Here is a 19,692-nt window from a genome sequence, read left to right as displayed (position 1 = left end):
GTTAATTCCTTGAAACCACGAATAGCACATGTCCTTCAGTTCCTGCAGGATGGTCGCAAACAGGGGTTGAAAGTATCCACACTCCGCAGACAATTAGCGGCAATTGCCACCATAGTTCCCAAGGTATCAGGGTTCCAGATCACCAAACACCCCCACGTCAAAGCATTCCTGAAGGGAGTCTCCCTGATATCCCCGCCAGTCATCCATAGGTTTCCGACGTGGAGCTTGCATACCGTCCTCACTGCATTGACCAAGCCACCTTTTGAGCCTCTCCGTCAAGTAGGTCTCAGTTGGCTGCGCATGAAAACTCTATTTTTGACAGCGGTTACTTCAGCCCGTAGGGTCTCAGAGCTTAGCGCCTTGTCCATTAGACCGGGACTTTGCACCTTTCATGCCGATAAGGTAGTCCTAAGGCCGGATCCATCCTTTTGCCCAAAAGTCAGCTCAAAATTTCATAGGGAACAGGAGTTAGTGCTACCCTCCTTCTGCCCCAACCCAAAATCTCAAAAAGAAAAGGAATGGCATTCCCTAGATTTGAGGCGAGCCCAGCGGATTTACATCAGACGCACGGGTCCCATCAGGAACTCAGAGTCCCTCTTCATCAACCTCACCCAGCCTAATCAGGGTAAACCCATGTCCCGGTCAGCGGTTAGTAGAACCATCACTAAGTGTATCTCCCTCGCCTACTCTCACAGTAACCTGCCAGTTCCTCCCAGGATTACTGCCCATTCAGTGAGGAGCGCTGCCACCTCTACCGCATTCGACCGTAGGGCCCCGCTCGAGGAAATATGTAAGGCCGCGACGTGGTCTTCTATTTCCACGTTTGTCAGGCACTACAAACTAAACCTATACGCTTCGTCGGACGCCGCCTTTGGCAGACTGGTCCTTCAGAGTGTCTTGCAGGACGTCTAATCCCACCCATTAGGGACAGCTCTGGTATGTCCCAATCATAGATGCCCTTCTCTCTCAGAGCGAGAACGAGCCTTGGATACGTACCGTGAAGGCTCCTTCTGCTCTGAGATACGAAGGGCATCTCCCCGCCCAAAACGTCCTGAATAGGGTAAGGAGGTTATCATTAATTTTCTTCCAAGTTTTTTATTAAACTACACTCAAGAAACTGACCTAGTTTCCTCTTCCCTGGGGGTATTGTTTCATTCCCAGTTAAGTTTATATGTTATAACTGTTACTCACCTGTTTATACTGTTCCTATCTGTATTACTGTTCCTCACCTGGTACACTGCTGATAAGTATTAACACCTTTACATCCTATGAGTTTGCTTCCTTCCTGGGGAGTTTTCGTTTGAGCCCGGTGATTCTCGGAAAGTCTTGAACTGGAGAGATGGGGCCGGTCCCAGGAAACAGGAAGTGGGAGTGAAATCTTTTTAGGTCCTGCCTCCCGAAGCATGCGAAGCTGAAGCACCCAATCATAGATGCCCTTCGTATCTCAGAGCAGAAGGAGCCTTCACGGTACGTATCCAAGGCTCGTTCCCTACAGTGTCTGTTGAAGGGAAAGCAACCCTCTGAAGCATGTGTGACCCTCACCACTGAGAGCACATCATTTCCATGTTTTGTAATTTAAACTCAGAAACATAAATGTGTGTATCCACTGTACTGCATCTTGTATCCTTTACATTTCTCATACTGTTGTGCTTGTAGAGGCAGCGTAGATTTTTTAAGTGAATACAGTATTTATCTGTTTGCTTGGGTACTTTTAACCCTTGATTAAGTATGTGCCCCCTTTCTCTTTTTTTGCAGTTTTATTCATAAGATGAACACAGTAGAGTTTAAAAGTGCAACATTCCCCAATGCAGGACCAAGGCATCTACTAGACGACAGTGTCATGGAGCCACATGCCCCGTCTCGGGCACAGGCAGAGAGCTCCACTCTTTCCAGTGGAATTTCAATAGGTGAGATCTGAAGCCCAATGAGCCAGTGAAAAGGATTTCCATGCGTATAGCCAAAACTGGTTATATTACTAAGCCTCCTGCTGTGAAAAGTAGATCCCAATGGTGTAAATAATGCGGAAAAGATAAAAACAACGTGTCATTGAAATATATTGCGAAGGCTTTGGGCATGCTGTGTGTTCATTACTTTTACATCTTGCCTTTCCTTCAGGAAGTCCAAAGCAGCACTCAGGGGGCTTCCAGCTTGTCTCCTATCTAGCAGCCATATATCATTCGCTTCAGCAGTGTTGCTACATCATATACTTTCAAGCTATGCCTTGACTTAACATTGTCTGAGATTTATTTTTCTTCTGTTTTTTTATGCTTTCGTGCGGGTTAAGTTGGTCAGTTAGCAGAAATTGTTGCTCGGTCTTTTTTCCTTTGTTTTGCATGAAGCATAGGTTTTAATTGAGTGTTAAAAGGAATATTCCTTTTTTCGGTAAGCATGTGCAGGCACAATTTCTAGAGTTTCCGTAACACTAGCCTGTACTTGACAGATAAATCAGAGAATGGTTGAGGAGCAGAGGATGGATGATTTGGCCCAGCTTCTCCTTATTGCAACAAATACTTTTTAAAAAATTATTATGGAGATGTCCACATGTGTGCATTTGAAAATCCTGCTTTGATTGGTAAAGATGCCATAGAATGAGGACCTTTTAAAATTCAGGTTCTTCATATCGTAGGTAGCAGTGATGGATCAGAACTCAGCGAAGAGACTTCATGGCCAGCATTTGAAAGGTAAGGGGGGGAAAACACTCTGTATCTTGGTCAAACAGGGAGAAGGAGCATTTCACACATTTATTAGTATTTATTTATTTATTTATTTCATTTAAAGCCCACCCTCATTCCCAGCCAGGCCGATCTCAGAGCGGGTAACAACATTTTAAAAACACATTTTTAAAAATCAGCTAAAAACTACAATAACTAATCACAAATATAAAATAAAATAAGATAAAATCAAGTTGTCATTCTCACTCTGGGGAATAGCAGTTGCTGAGGACCCAGGCAGGCAGTGTAACCCCCACAATCAGAGTGGGGCGGGGAGAGGATGGGGAGGCCAGCAACAATGTAAAACTTGCGGCTGCCCTCAATTGCAGGCATGGCGGAATAGTTCCGTTTTGCAGGCCCTGATAGTTCTGCTACCTGATGATCATCTCCACGTAGGAGAGACACATTCAGAAAAAAAACACACGTTATTGCCAATAGATTGCAGCGGCTAGGTTTTAACCCTAATGAGGCATACGAGATGAATGAAATTAAATCTAGCGTGATTTGACCTTAGTAATACGCAGGAGAGAGCTCAGCGAGTCTCCTCTGTGGCCTCGCATGGTTTAATCCCCTCTAAGTCCATTCCACAATATGTCTTTAATTTAACCGTAGATCAATATAGAAAAGCATTTATGTTGGCTAGGCTGAATGTGTTCCCGTCTATGGTTACCAATGACGCTTTGCAGGCGTACTCCATTCAGATTGAAGCTGCGTTTGTGGGGATGGCCCCATAGAGAACCTGGGACACCTTTTGCTGTACTGTCATTGGGATGATTTGAGGCAGAAATTATGAGGACAACTTTTATTTTATACGTTTTTCTCTCCCTGCAAAGCTTAATTTCAATGGTAGTTATTTGGCACAGATAAAAGAATTACATTATTAGTGGCTAATTTTTTGCGGGCTGTAATTAATTGTAAAAAGGGTTAATTTTGGGAATTCTATTAGTGTGATGCTGCTTGTGGCCTTTCAGCTGTTTAAGCAATATCATTTAAGTAAGTATGTGTACACTACAGAATGTGTACACTACCACCTATTCAAGTCTTTTGGCGCAAATGGGTGGTGATTTTGTGAGTCAGTTATATGGAGGTGAGATCTGTGTAGGAAATAGCACATGTGAAGTGGTGTTTAGAAGAGTTGAAATTACAGGCTCACAACCTTCAGTTCTACAATCTGGATATCAAACTGCTTTGAGAGTGTGTCCAGGGGCGTAGAGTTTCCAATTTCCCAGGGGGGGGGCTGGGGCTGGGGCTGGGCCAGAGGCATTGCTATGACATCACAGGGAGGAGGCAGTGACATCATAGGGAGGGGCCTCCGTTGCCACTATCTATGGAGGCAGGGCTATGGGAAATTTAGGGAGGGGCTCCCCAGAAATTTAGGGGGGCTTCAATACATTATCTTCTGACAGCTGAAATACAACTTTAACATTTAATTAACAATGCAAACTGTTTATTTACATTTTTAAAATTATAGTAAAATCAAATATTCTCCTAATCCCCTATTACCCCTTCTGCTGCTCCTACTAGCAAACAGGAACAAAAGCCTCAAAGAATCATGGAAATTGTAATATGATATAACAGGAAGATAGGACAGGACTGTGCTTCAGCTACCATTGGAACTGAGCTCCTCATTTGGGCACTGGTTGCCTGGGGGGCGCTCAGCCCCCCCAGCTAAGTTCAGGGGGGCTTGAGCCCCTCAGCCCCCCGTAGTTTACACCTATGAGTGAGTACACAGTACACACAGTGACACGCAAATTGTTGAAAGTGGTATCCAGAGCTGAGGAGAGCCTCCTCATGCTCCTTCCTAGCCGGAGCTCTAGAGCCGTCCCCAAAAATAGTAGCTGCCCTGAGGTGTTTCCTAAGATATGTAGTCTTGCTGGTCCATGATGACCTGCTGCTTCCCCCTTCATTGATCACACTTGAATCCTGAATCCAACTTTTTTTGGGAGCAGTTCTTTGCAGGTAGTTACTATCGGTTTCTGTGCTGCCTTGCAACAACAGTTGGGGATTTAAGGTTCTACCCTAACCCCCCTGCAATTCCCCCACTGTCCTTCAGCTTTCTCTACAACAACCAAGGCATATTGCTGAGAGGGGCCTGGTGTTTTCTGGCGTTTGTTTTTCTTGCATTTTTATGCCATGTCAAACATTGCCTCCAAAAGTGGTGCCTAACAGTGCATTCCTAAGGAGAGTTACTCCAGTCTAAGCCCATTCGTTTCAGCGGGCTTAGACTGGAGTAACTCTCCTTAGGAACGCACTGTTAGTCATTAAGAACCACTACAGATATCAGCTACAATAATAGAGGGGGGGCTTTGCACTCTACCTGCCCCAAACCTGGGACCAGTCCCAGCTAAGGAAGAAGGTTATTGTGGTAAAATCACAGTTCAAGCATGATGGATGGGTGCTTGGTTGCTGTCTCTTCTCCACAGGCTACCAAGATTACATGCGTGCCCTGAGCCCTAATCCCCTCTGAGTCCCTCCTGAGTCTCCAGAAAGAACATTATGTCTTTGCAGCATCTCATGTCATTGAATGGGCTGTGAATTGTTGTTCTTTGGGGCAGCCTCAGTCTCTGTATGCACTGAATTTAAACATAGCTATGATTAGCGCGTGCTTTGAGTGTTAACACCACTTGCTCAGCACCACTTGTACAGAGGCAACTCAGTGGGAGAAGCAGAGGCAGCCACTTTTCTCCTTTGCTAGCAAGGAGGGCTAATGACTCAAACAACAACTTCTTGACCAGTTTTCTGTTGACAGGAGGCAAGAGTTGTAACCCGCTGTTACAGAGAACAGTGTGTTTGCAATGGTCTAAATAAATGAATAAAGTGAGGTATAGTCTTGTCTCCTTGGAAGCAGTTTGATATCTAGGATGGGGTTAACTCTCTGAAGTGGGGTTACCGTCTAGCCAACTTTGCCACCATTTTCTTGCTGTGCAGTTCAAATGCCCTTTCGGCAAGCAGGCTGTCAGTTTCCCATATCTCTCTCTGTTTAGGTGATATTGCTCCTGTGAACTGATCTTTCTCAGAGCAGAGTAGCTTTAGGAAATCATTTCCATGTTCTTCTAAAAAGCTGGCAGTAGTGTTGTTTCATGTTGTGTAGGACAGCTGTCTAAGCTCATAAGCATAGTTTCCCCTTCATTCTTATCTAAATATACTGGACATTAAGACATTAAAAAATTAAGCCAGCTACTAGTCCAGTGCTACTTTTAGCACTGGGTTTTTGATTCTGACTTATTAAATACTTGTACACTGTTTCCAGTCGGGAGGGGGGGATGATGCTAGGCTTGTATTAAAAGTTTTTTTTTCCAATTTATATGCTCATTTAAAGGGATAATCTGTTTGCTACCTTTAATTCTGAACTTTGCAAGGCTATGAGAGTCTTTGTTTTCCTCAGTTACATTTTCACTTAGCCGTATCTAGTAATATGGTGCAATAATACCTCCCATTCACTGTGGGGTCCCTAACTGACTTGCAATCACACTATGAAGAAACCATTTCAGGTTTTGTTTAAACTGCCAAAGCAAACAGGTACACAACAAATATGTGTAGGTTAAAAGCATATTTATCATCAGGGAGCCCGTGCATTTTAGATTTTAATTTTTTAAAAATCGATGCAGCTGCCTCACTAGTATTCATTATTAGTTAAGAAATGCTTGATGCAGTGCATTACTGGTCTCCTCTAAGAGGAGATAATAGTGTAACGAATTGTGCTCCAGGGGTTCCTTGGAAGGAGTGGGGAATTGCTTGCAAGATAGAATGTTAAGAGGCAGTTAGGAGAGCGGGATTTGGAGGGAAGTCAGGGTGGAGGGCAGATGGGGCTCTCAGAGGTAGAAATAGGCCTGGTATTTGAAACTTCCTGTTGGGTTATTCCTCTGGATACAGATGCTCATAAATAACACCATGTTCACAAACCGACTGCTGGATGTTTATTTGCTCTTCCATTTTCTCATGAATACAATCTATTGCCAGAGCCAGTACTGTTCTTTTAACTGGAATATTCCACTGAGGAAGGAGCATGTGATGTTAAGCAATAGCTTTTAAAAACAAGCACATGGGCATCCCTTTCATTATTGTGATTGTATTTTGTATTGCCTTTATTTATCCCTCTCTGGGTTAAAATTGCAAATGAGATTCAATGTGAGCCAGTGGAAAGTGATGCATATTGCGTCAAAAAAATCCCAGCTTCACATACACACTGATGGGATCTGTGCTGGCAGCATTGATAGTGATAAACCAAGAGAGGGATCTTGGGGGTGGTAGTGGACTAGTTCCATGAAAATATCAATCCAGTGTGCGGCTGCTGTGAAAAAGGTGTACACCATGCTGGCCATAATTAGACAAGGAATAGAGAATAAAACTGCTGCTATCATATTGCCTTTATGCAAATATATGGTGAGACCACTCTTGAAAAATAGGAAGGAATAAATGGTCAGTGCTTACAATTCTGCTACTGTGTGAACAGATGGCTGAACTTGGTGGGCCTTGGTCTAATCCAGCATGGCTTTTCTTATGTTTATCTGAGTCCAGCTAAGGGCATGAATCTTCTCTCTGTGGAGTTAAGTAACACGGCTCCTTATCCCTGAATATTTTTTTTGTCATATAGGGTTAAGAGATTGCATTCTGAATTAGGGTTTCCAACTTCCAGATGGGGCCTGGAGATCTCCCAGAATTACAACTGATCTTCAGACTACAGAGATCAGTTCCCCTGGAGAAAATGGCTGCTTTGGAGGGTGGACTCTATGGCGTTATATCCTGCTGAGGTCCCTTCCCTCTCTAAACCCCCCTCCCCAAGCTCCACCCCCAAATCTCCAAGAATTTCCCATCCTGGTGTTGGCAACCCTATTTCAAACGCATTGGTTGTGATTAATCAGCTTTGCTAATAAGCAGGCCATGTCAGTTGCTTCTGGTGCATCATGTTTGTATAACATTGAGAAAGTAAGGGCATTATGGTGTAAGTTTCTTTGGTTAGTAGTGGAAGAATTATTCATTTGATTCATGCACAGCATTAAAATACAGACTAATTAAAGTTGCAACGTAACTCCTTTATCCAAAATCAAGACTCTCAAAATTACACAGTAGCAAATTTTATTTTGATATAAGCCTTCATCAGTCAAAGCTCATTTCTTCAGATGCATCAAGTTATACAACCTTTGGGCCAGATTTTATAGACAGTGCAGGGGGTGGATTATGTATGTCGTTGTTTAGAAAAATATCTATACCGCCTCTCCAGAGAATGTTACAAAGAGAGGCCAGTCGATTGATCCAGTTGAAGGAGTAATCTATTCACACAAAGAGGCTGAGACACTCCCAACAGCAGCAAAGTAGAAAAAATGCCAAGGCTAATACAGGATGAAGTGAAATAGTGGTACATATTAGCATCTGTAAGAGGTATGCAAGATGTTAGCACCTAACATTGGGAATCTAAGGGCCGGTTAAGCCCTGGGGGCTCCACTGTCTTGACCATGCTACGACGACATATAAGTCCAAGTATTAGGGAAGAAGTCATCAAAGCCTATGCCCCTTGGTCATTGATTGATCTTGAAAAATGTCAGTTATGTTTATTTTACCTGTGTCCAAAGACTGAGTTTGAAACAGTGCTAAATTTAAGAAGAACATTATGGTACAAAGCACTGAATTCATTTACAAGTGAAATATATACACTTGGTTGCGTGCTCACCATTTTAAGCTGTCATATTGCCTCATGGCAAATTGTGCTTTAGTTTCTCAGCAGTGGATACAAACTCAGCCCTGTTAAAAGTATCCTGTAATAAGAAAACTAATATATAAGAACCATTTTATGCATTCACTGACAGTTATCACATTCATGTTACTTTTTAATTTGTCCTGCTAGCACATCTTGTGTTCTTTGCTTGTAAGCTATCAAAACTTAGAAGTCTGTGTATTATCTTCAAAGTTTTGCAATAATTATTTGCCTTAATTGATATAAATATTGTTCAGCAATGTAATTCTCTGCTCTTTCTTTAAGTTCAATTTTAAAGCAGTTTTTTTTTCTGATTTCCAAACCATTCATAGAGATGCCAGTAAAAGTAACCCAGAGTTATGGGTGTGCACATATAAAGAACATGTGTCCAAATAAGAAAAAATATTTTTTTCTTAATTAAAAAATGTGGTATGGCTTCAAGAAAGAGCCATAGGAGCATTAAGGCAGAAGGAAGCTTATTGCAGTGTTCTAACAAATGATGATGACGACTATGTGGGAAAATATGTATAATGCATACAATTTGTAATGGAACCCAACAGGAACAGATTATACCATTCTCTTGGTCCGGTGACAAGAATGGCACGAAATGGTTATCGAGGCCACATGAAGGGCAGCAGGTACAAACCCCTTTGTGTTCAGGGGTCGGACTTCTTCCCTCTGGTGTTGGTGACTGGCTTGATGTTGGAATGGGTGTCACCTGACACTTCTGTTCTTTCTGACTTCCTTGGCGAAATCCTTTTGGTGTGCTTTCCCTTACAATTGGGCCTTCCCTTTCGCGTGACTCAATCATATCTTTAATAGATTGTGGCTGGCTTGTTCTAATCTGCAAATGAAGTTTCTGAAAGTATTGCACCATTAAACAAAGAACCATAAAAATGTTGGTGTTTTTTTTTTGGTTTTTTTTAGTACTGTAGCACTATTTAACATTGCAAATAATTTGGGGCTGCAACAGTGATGTTGGCATCTGAGTTCGTGACATCCAGATTTTAAGAACTTGTCAATGACTGGCTTAAACCCTTTAGAAACAGCATTTTATGCAAACAGTTTACACTTGTAATTAAACTTTAACCTCCGTTGAATTATTTCAGTTGTTCAAGAAAGGGCCAAAACCCAGCTCTTAACAACTGTCAAACTTGAGCTGTGTATTTTGCTGAGACTCCAGGTATCATATTCTCAATTTACACTTGCCAACAGATGAAGGATGAATGAAGAGCTATTTCCAAGACATTTCAGAAATTCTTATTTCCTTAGACTGTCTGTTGGGAGCTGATAGCTGTGCCTACATGATTTTATAAACTTCCTGGCATGCACCAAAACACACACGCATACTGTTGTGTCAATCAAAAGTTTCCTTTTAAAAGCTGGTCAGCTGCTCACTTGTTAGAACACAAGCTTATGGTAAAACAGCTTCAGTTAACTGCTCCGGGTCAGGCTTTCTGCTTTCCTGCTGCTTGTGTTGCTGCTTTCAAGGAGGATTTTTGTGCATGCGTTGAGTTGTTGCTGCTTCTTCTTTCTTTTTTTTTTGCAGTTTCAGGAACTCAGATGAATCTAACTAATCCAGTCTTTCTACCAGAAAGTGGACAAATTACAATAACAAATTACAATATTGCATGTTCCAGAAGACAGTTTAGCCTGAAACTGTCTGCTGTTTAGAATTCATTTTATTTGTATTATGGCTGCTCAGAGCATTAGGGTTTTTTAAATATATTAATTGCTTGCTGAACTGAAGGGTTCTTTTCGAATGTTATTTATGCTTCTGGGATTAAATTCCACAAAAGCTGCCCTTCTAATAGCCACGGTCACGTTCTGCAATAAAATCTAGTCAATGAAATGGCAACAACTTTACCATTTGATGCCAATGTTAATTGCAAGTTGGAGAACTCTTGTTGGGACATTTCTGTTTTTCACGTTTCCTCTCTTGTGCTGCTTATAGTTCTGCAGAGTCTGAAGACTTAGCTGTTCATTTGTATCCGGGAGCTGTAACTATTCAAGGCGTTCTCAGGAGGAAGACTTTATTGAAAGAAGGCAAAAAGCCAACAGTAAGGCAATAAACAAAACACTTAAAGTATATTTCTCATGCCTCTTAATTTCTACAAAGTTATGTGTGATCTGTCTTATTAAATGGGTCAGCAGAGAAAATTTATGTGTGATTTGTCTTACTATGTGGGTCAACAGTGGTTATTCCAGTGAGCCGAAAAGGGAAACCTTACCTTGAAAGCCTTCTGGGGAGAAGGGCAGGATAAAATCAGTGGTAGCTCATCTCATGACCAATTTAGATGTTATCTGCAGACCTCCTTATGGCACTGCCCCAGAATTGTTTGGATTGTCAGTAGTTCTATGCATGGGCCATAACATGTAGTTGCCACTCATTGTATGGTTTGCCCTCTCATATGCAGAATCTCCAGCGTGGTGTAGTGGTTAAGAGTGGTGGACTCTAATCTGGATAACCTGGTTTGATTCCCCACTCCTCCACGTGAGCCGCGGACTAATCTGGTGAACCGGGTTGGTTTCCCCACTCTTCCTACACATGAAGCCTGCTGGGTGACCTTGGGCTAGTCACAGTTCTCTCCAAACTCTCTCAGCCCCACACAAGGTGTCTGTTGTGGGGAGAGGAAGGTTTGAGACTCCTTAAAGATAGAGAAAATCGGGGTATAAAAACCAACTCTTCATCATCATCATCATCATCATTCCCGTGCCACATATTCAGAAGGCACAGAGACCTTATGTGTTATCAGGCTAATAGTATGAGAGGCAGTTGTTGCTTTTTCCAAACCCTGGCAGAAACCACCACCATAGCAAAGAGATTTTTTAAGCAGCTTCTGTCTGAGGGCTGGAGTATCTGAAATTATTCCCTCATCTGCAGAGAATAAATCTGGTAATAGATGCAGCTGTTTTAGTTCCTTCTAATAATGGATCAAAGACACAGTTCTTAGCGTTTCAAACAATGGAATGTGTTCATCACAGGAAATGCAGACTATTATGGCAACCTGAGAAATGACTAAAAATAACTCAAAACATATATGATTTAGTTTTGTTCCAAACTTTGGTCCTGGCAGCAGTGTGCCTCTCTATTGACTGTGGTGTTAAAAGCTAGTGATCAGTTTGGAAAGAAGCCCTGTTTCCTGCTGTTTTTCTCTCCTGGGATTTTGTAGCACACATCATGTTGTTGTTTTCTGTTTTCTTTTAACGTGCCTGCCCTTAAATTGGAAAAGTAATACCATTGCTCTCTAGGGTGTCTGTCTTGCTGCACTGATTTGCTCTGGGGAGTCAGTCAGTCTCTATTTCGATACGAAATCAGCTCCATATATACATACACAGAGAGAGAGAGAGAGAGAGAGAGAGAGAGAGAGAGAGAGAGAGAGAGGCGTGAAGGAAGCTGTGGGGAGGACCACTGATATGGCACAGTTTGTGAATCCTGCGTCTATACCAAGTTATTTGTATTTGAAACAATTTCCTGTAGTGATCTAGGCCAGAGGTCCCCAACCTTTTTGAGCCTGCAGGCACATTTGGAATTCTGACACGGTATGAAGGATACAGCAATAGAATGGCTGCCACAGGAGGTGGAACCAGCCACAAAATGATTGCCACAGCTTAACTTCAGTAACATAGTGCAGATCACAGAGTTGGAAGGGACCACCAGTCTAGTCCAACCCCCTGCCCAAAGCAGGAAATTCACAGCTACCTCCCCGCCACACACACCCAGTGACCCCCTACTCTAAACCTGGAAGATAGCAAAAAAAAAAAAAAAAAAAAACACCTCCAGGATCCCTGGCCTATCTAGCCAGGAGAAAAATTGCTTCCTGACCCCAAATTGGCAATTGGCACTACCCTGGATTGCGCTGTGGTGGCAGCTGCTACCAAAATAATATTTTTTTAAAAAAATCTGCACAGCCAATCAGAATACTTGCTGAGCGAAAGGCCTATCTGGCCCCACCTACTTTCTAAAAATTCTTGGGTGCCAGAAAAGGTGTTGGCAGGCGCCATTATGCCCATGGGCACCACGTTGAAGACCCCTGATCTAGGCCACTGTAGGAAGTAATGTATTTTACTGCTTGGGTGGTATTGGTTTTGAAAAGTATCATTCTGCTCAATTTGAGATTGGTATAAAAATGTAAACTATCACATGAAAGTGGCATGGCATGGTCCTCTAAGGTTAATAAATCTGTGGACTCTACTTCTACAGGTAGCATCTTGGACAAAATACTGGGCCGCGCTGTGTGGAACTCAGCTTTTCTACTATGCAGCAAAGTCTTTGAAAGCGACAGAGCGAAAACATGTATGTGTTGTCCTTTGGCATATCTCCTACTGGTATGCTTGGTCTTGGGGCGGATGGGCGCTTAAAGTTAAATACGTTTTATGGCCATTTTAGTTCACAAAATGTATTAACCTCCAGTAACGGGGAAAGCAGGTTTGGAATCACTTTTTCCAAGATTCTGCTCTGCCTCCCCCCCACTTCACTTGGCAGCAGGATTATTTCCTTCTTTTTGGGGTGGGGGAGCAGAGGGGTCTTGTGTGTTCAACAACCATGACCCTTTGTACGATTGTTTCCCCATTAGCCACTGTTACTGCTTGGCTAGTATCTTCTCTGCCCACTTTCCTCCCTCAGTTCTCTACTTTAACTTCCCCCAGTTTGGTTTTCTGCTGCCAAGACATCTCAGCAGCTGTCTTGAAAAGCAATTTCTTTCTCTGTAAATCGTCCCTCCAAAAGACTCAAGTCTGAAAGGCTGAGGAAAGCGGGAGGAGCTCTACAGAGGCCTTACGAGAGCAGCTGGATCAGTCTTGGCAGGCAAAAAAGTGCGCACAAGCATGATATCGATTGCAGCTATTAAACTGAATAAAAATAGCCTGGTGGTCTCTCTGCCCTAGCAATTCTGTAGTTCCACAGCATTTTCTGAACCTCTCTGGTCTCTAAAGCACGAACATAAAGTCACGTTACTCCAAAATGTGTACAAAAACTGACCTCTCTAAAGTGTGTTGTGTGTTCTTTCTGACTTTACAATGGTACCCATGCAAATCCTTCCTGCTCTCTGTCCATACTCTTTCAAAACCAACGAGATTGCATCATTCTTATTATTAATAGCCACAAACTCGCAGTGCTTTATGTCGAGAATGGAGCAACAACATTATTTCTATCAAAGTGCACATCAAGTACCATATGTTCATCTCCCTTTCAATGCATGAATCGGTCCTGGATTAATTCGAAGTTGCGACCAAGAAATACTGTGACCCCAATGCCTCCCAACAGTGAATTAAAAGTAATGTTGATCTTGTTGTGTGATCATGAGTTTACATCTAAATTGTCTTAAGCCAGGTTCACAAACGCATGAATGTTGTTTGAAAAGAAATCTGCCAGAGTAGACTGTGCTGGGCTGAATTAATCACTGGTCTTGACTCAAAATAAGGCAGCTGCATTGTCTGAGTTGATGTGACATAATATAGAAATTCTCTTTGGTCTGTGGCAGCTCAGATCTAATCAGTAGGACACCCTACAAGGGACCTAATTCTGGTTTACTACCAGCCTCCACCACTCCTTGTCCCAGATGCATCTCCTTAACTGCATTCTGAACTTGTTCTAACATACGCCTTTTCCAGTAGTCGCTGGGAACATACAGGAGCTGGTTGGCTTGGCTCTGTCACCTGTGAAATGTGTTCTGTGTGTTCAACCATGTGGCCGAATCTAAAATTAGAGAAATAGTGATTCTAGAGAAACTGCTTTTATATGTGCTTATTATGAGGCTTTTGTTTTTATAAATAAATTATCGCATATTGCTTATTCCGAGGCTTTTATTTTTATAAATAAGTTATTATAGCATATTGTCAAACAAATACAATGCTATTTCAGCTGCATTTTTGCAATATTGTCATATTTCCTGAACCCTTTTTTCTTTCAATTAACATTATTGTTGTGTTTGGATGTCTTCTCCCCCCACCCCAGTTCAAATCTACACCAGCTAAGAATGTGTCAGTAGTAGGATGGATGGTTATGATGGCTGATGACCCAGAACATCCCGATCTCTTCCTGCTTACAGATTCTGAGAGAGGTTAGTAATGTTTTAAACCTGGATTCACTTGCTAGCTTCACAGCTGATCAAGAGGGGATGAAGCAGTGCTTCACGCTTAGGCCTAGGAGGTGCCTGTTTTTGCCATTTTGTTTTTAGAAAGACTTGAATATGAGAGACCCAGTGTGCATTAGTTGCACACACCGTGATCAGCTTCGTTATTAATGTATATGATGTTGAAAGTCTTGTGTTTTGTCCTGTTTGGGTTCCATGAAATTGTTTGAGGGAACCATTTCTCTTGGTGCATATTTATTTTAAAATTTACATCAAACAAAAACAAAAGAAAGGACTTTCGTAGAGGCTTACAAATAGTTAAAGCATATATAATAAAAATATTGCCCAAAAAAAGTCATATGGAACAGATTAAATAAAAACTGCTCCCAAGTATTTATGTGTGTGAGTTTTCCAGTCTGTCATCCAGGGTCCATTGGTTTTGTTGTTCAAAGTATATTTTGAGGCAGTATATGTTCATCATTGTGGTACCTGTGTAGTCCCACATGGGTTCTGCACATGCTGAGGCCAGCCACAGAGAACCACAGTTTTAGAAGCTCTGAAGAAGAAGAGGACACTCCTTCCCCCCCCTCCGTCTTTTTCAGCATGAAAGGGAGGGGGAGGGAGTACCCTTCCCTCAGTTCTCAGCCGCTTCTGAAAGAGGTTGTGTCTATTAGAAGCTCCTTCTTTGAGAAACAATTTAAAGAAACTGCTTTTTTCCATCTGAAAAGGAAAGGTTACAGTTTTGTCTTCAGCTTTGGTATTTTCCAGAGTAAAAGATTTTTTTAAAGAGCAAACGACCACCAAAATCTGGCTCAAAAAGCTCTGTTAAAGAAAATGTATGTGTCTTGGGGCAAAATCTTACTCTGACTGCACATTGCTTATTTTACCTCGGTGAGGAGCATGATGTATCCAGCAGCTCTGTTTGCAAACAATTTACTCCCAAGGCAAGGCATGACTAGGCTTCCTGCCTCAAGGCAGCATTACGAGAGAAAGCCCTCTCCATAGGGTTGCCAACCTCCAGGTACTAGCTGGAGATCTCCTGCTGTTACAACTGATCTCCAGCCAATAGAGATCAGTTCACCTGGAGAAAATGGCCACTTTGGCAGTTGGACTCTATGGCATTGAAGTCCCTCCCCAAACACCACCCTCCTCAGGCTCCACCTCAAAAACCTCCCTCTGGTGGTGAAGAGGGACCTGGCAACCCTACCTCTCCAGCCTGTTTTTGAAAGCCACCAAACATCTCCCCAAGCTCCTGCAAGTTGGGCACACTCTCTGACATCCTCATGCTGAAAAAGACCTTACTATTGGTTCTTGTTACACCCTCTCACAGTGCTTAAGAGTTGCCTCCACAGAAAGCGCACTGTAAGCATGAGCATAAGTTTCCTTTGGTGTTGAAATTTAGCAAAGGGAAACTGGTCACTTACCAGTGATGAGTGCTAGAGTTCTTCAGCCCACTGCTCTCTTGCTATTTACCCGCTTTCAGCAGCAAGCCCCAGTCTCATTCCCATATTGTCAGAATGTGCAGGGCTCGAGCTGATTTGGAATGATGTCCGACCAGCGCAAGAAGTCTTGGGTCAAATCCCAGAAAATGGGCAAAACTCAGGTTGACCTTGCTGCTCAGCAGGAAACTTCCTACCTCATGAGAATAGTTGAGAAGAAGTATTAAAGGGCTCTGTTGTGTGACGTGGAGTTCTAGACATGCAAGTGTATCACCCAAAATATTTACCTCATTAATTTGGAGTGGGGTTTTTTCCCCATCTTTGTAGCTAAACTTGGGTCCATAACTCGATTTCCCTTCAAGATAACTTTTTGTAAAGGCCAGACAGAATACATTCATATTGTTGATGAAGACGTGTGTTGTGTGTGTGTGTGTGTGCTGGGGTGGAGGAGAATTCAGTCTACTGAAAATAAAAATTTGGGGTCTGTGTTCTAATGCATCTTAATTATGATGTCTTTATATCACACCTTGCATTTTGCCTATTGATTATGTATTTATTTATTTACTTCATTTATATTCCAGCTTTCTCTGTGAGATGAAAAACAATTCAATAAAAACAATATAATGCATACAATAAACCAGGATTGCAAAAACAATGCAATAAAACAATATTTGAATTCTTTGTGGGGTTTGTATGCATTGTTAAAATAAGTGCTATCTTTTTTTCTAATGTAACTGATTCATATTAATCATGGCCATATTGAATTTTAACATATATGGCAGTGCCAACTTAGCAGTTTTTGTTGGTTTTTCTCTTGATTCTGTTCATTGTACAATACATAATTTTCCAACATTAGCTAATGAAATACTATGTGCTTGTTGATTATTCAGTATAGGGAGTTCTCCCTCTTTTTTCATTCAGGAAACTCATACAAGTTTCAGGCTGGTAACAGAATGAATGCAATGCTGTGGTTCAAACATCTGAGTGCTGCCTGCCAAAGTAACAGGCAACAGGTAAGAAAGCACAAATTTTGAGCTACTTCAGCAACTTGTAGTCAAAGTTGAATATTTAGCAGTTCCTTGCAAAAATCACAGTGGCTTTGCGTAGTGTAACCGTTGTTCCATGATTGCAAGAAATAGCCTAATAACTCCTGTCCAGATTTTCTGAGAATTAATGCAAACTTCAAATAATGGGCATTTAAAAGCATATATTAAAATGAGTTTCTTTTCTCTTGAACATGCAAGAGATCAAAAAGGCATCATGAGAAGTATACACTGTTTCAACAGAAGAGCTATGAAATAACTTGTTCTCATAGGTTATTGGAAGCGATTTTTTTCCTATCATCAGATATTGTGGCCTTCAGAAAGAGTAGAAAAGAGACCTTGAGGGTTCCCCTAATTTTTACTGTTGATAAAATAGTATTCCCTGGTATGGAATTTTTACTTACGTTTTACCCATCAAACAACTTCCATATGATGTAATTCAGACAAATTGGGAGTGTGTTATATGACCTATACATTTACCCTTCCTCCCCCATTCTTCATTGGTATTTATAGAGGCATCCTATAATAGACTGTTACAGCACTGAATCCTAATGTACTTTCAAATTGGTTCTGTGAAGCATCTCTGGATCTGGCCATACTTTCCCCATATTATTATTACCTCTAAACAGGATTTGCTCATGTGACGCCGAAGTCTTCAGACCCTATTCAAAATGTGGTGTGGTAGTACTTTTCCATGAACAACAGATCAGTATTTTTGCTGTCAGAGCCATTCACCACACCTGTTCATTCCCATACATAGCAAACCCCCAAAGGGCTGAAAGATATCCCAGAACCCAAACTTTAAAGGTCAGCCATAAATCCCTGTGCAGAATGATAACAGTTCTGGTTTGCACCTCCTCCAAAAACACTAATTATTTGGCATGACATGGAACAAATGAACTTCTTCCCTTGTGTAAAGTCTAAACATCATACACATTTTTTCTGAAGCTCTCTATAAATACGGCGGGGGGGAGGAGTCTCAGTACTAAAGCCACTATCAGTTTAAGCATGGTAAATTTCAAGGCAGCTCTTCCATAAGCTAAAACAGATCTAATGGGATGGTAAGGATTAGACTATACTGTGGAGCATGTTAAACATCATGTTGCCAACACTACTGTTTATATACAAATGCCTTTTGCTCCACAATCCCCCTAGTTATGTTGGGACAATTGATCAGTTATTCCAGAATTTCCTATGGGGGACCTGGTGGAAAACCTGTAGTAGCTGCCTCCTAACCTGAGCAGGATAGTGGAGGAGGGAGGTGTAGCTGTTTGTGTTGTCTCAGAGAGTTACTTTTGTTTTTCTGGAAGTATTGATTGAATGGGGGAGGACAGAGGAGACTGGCCACTCTAGAAGGCAGTCCCCCCTCTGCACTATTGTTAACATTAAGGCTTTCTGTAACGCTGTGTTTCTACAGAAAGGTTTTGCGGTTGCACAGCTCTTCTAAGGAGGGAGAAATGTTCTGCATCCCTTGATAAGCTCCCAAGTATGCCAAAACCTCCCCGAATCATGGAGGGTGGGGCTATCACTGCCCTATAGATCATCCCATAGTCACAGTTTCACTATTAGAGGAAATGATGGGAAATGCCAATTAGTGGAATATTACAGTCTTCACTGTTTAGGTAGTTACAGATCATATTGGCCACCTGCTAGATACTTACATAGAAGTGTGTCAGGCACATAGGAATGCTGGAGATATGAAGCCCCAGAGGCAGTGCACCTTACTTTGGGTCTGTAGATAACTGGGGCACCATTGAGAAGAGTGCAAAAATATTTTAGTGGCAGGGTCAGCTGTCATAGCGGGGTCCTGGGTGTATTCCATGTTAGCAAAACAAGGAGTCAGTTTAAAGAGTACTTGTTGTACCTTGTCCTAACCAGAGATCTAGACGCTCCAGAGAAATAAGCACATGTGATCTATAAGCATAGGTTGGAGGAGGGGTGCTGTATCCCTTGCACCACCCCTGAAATGGCACAACCGGTTAAAACAAATGGTATTTGTTTGCATTTTTCAGTAGTCAATCTGTTCTAAAAATCTAGTCTTCTGTGACAGTAGAGATGTCTAAGTAGCCTTTCGAGGAATTTGTGTATCCTTGTATTTTCCAGGTTCCTGCCAACTTGATGACGTTTGAATGAGAAGCTTCTTTAAAATGGGAACAAGATGACATTTTTGAATGCTGTAAAAGGTTAAGAAGGGAAGCCCTGGAGAGGGCAAGCCAGCTAAACTTCTGTGCCAGAACAAAGCCGGTAAACGGAGTTTCAAAGCTTTGAAGTACTGAACAAACAAAAAAGCACTAAGAGTTCAGGGGATGGAGTTGCAACATGAACTGCCACAGACCATGCTGCTTCTGCTGCTGCAGATTCTCTGAACTGACCTGTGGATACCACTGCCTTAAAGAATGAAAGGAAAACCAACACGAAACACCAAATCGTGTGTGTGAAATGTCTGGCGGTGCTGTGCTTAGGTTAAATAGGTTATCGCTTATTTGCATTTGTGTTAGTTTTGCATTAGTCCAGCCTTTCTTTTTCTTGGTTTTCCTCTTTTTTTTTTTTTTTTTTTTTTTTTTTTGCAGTTTTTATTGTGGTCCAAAGGAGTGAATACCTTACTGTATAAGGGTTGTGTCAGGGGCAGAGTGTGCAAGGATGTAGCTGAACAGTGTGCAGATTATACCAGCATCCTTCTAAAAGAGCTCTTACTGGGCTCAGTTCATTGGGAACACAGTTCAACTTGTTTAA

The 19,692-nt window shown here is 41.9% G+C and overlaps 1 protein-coding gene across 2 annotated transcripts in view; it reads left to right on the top strand.

Moving 5' to 3' along the window:
* Window positions 1-19,463, top strand: part of RALGPS2 (Ral GEF with PH domain and SH3 binding motif 2) — a 119,141-nt gene extending 99,678 nt beyond the window's left edge. Inside the window, exons 12-19 of one of the 2 annotated variants that reach the window (XM_056844402.1) lie at window positions 1,756-1,907; window positions 2,627-2,681; window positions 8,964-9,041; window positions 10,358-10,463; window positions 12,608-12,700; window positions 14,360-14,465; window positions 16,838-16,929; window positions 19,063-19,463. In XM_056844402.1, coding sequence (XP_056700380.1) covers window positions 1,756-1,907; window positions 2,627-2,681; window positions 8,964-9,041; window positions 10,358-10,463; window positions 12,608-12,700; window positions 14,360-14,465; window positions 16,838-16,929; window positions 19,063-19,092 — 712 coding nt within the window. In that variant the 3' untranslated portion in view covers window positions 19,093-19,463. The remainder of the gene's footprint in view (window positions 1-1,755; window positions 1,908-2,626; window positions 2,682-8,963; window positions 9,042-10,357; window positions 10,464-12,607; window positions 12,701-14,359; window positions 14,466-16,837; window positions 16,930-19,062) is intronic. The other variant, XM_056844403.1, reaches the window with a different exon arrangement.
* Window positions 19,464-19,692: the final 229 nt, after the last annotated feature.

The sequence above is a fragment of the Euleptes europaea genome, chromosome 2 (assembly GCF_029931775.1).
Source record: "Euleptes europaea isolate rEulEur1 chromosome 2, rEulEur1.hap1, whole genome shotgun sequence".
Lineage (NCBI taxonomy): Eukaryota > Metazoa > Chordata > Lepidosauria > Squamata > Sphaerodactylidae > Euleptes > Euleptes europaea.
Note: the sequence above shows the minus strand (reverse complement) of the source record. Positions and strands in the feature narration are given on the sequence as shown.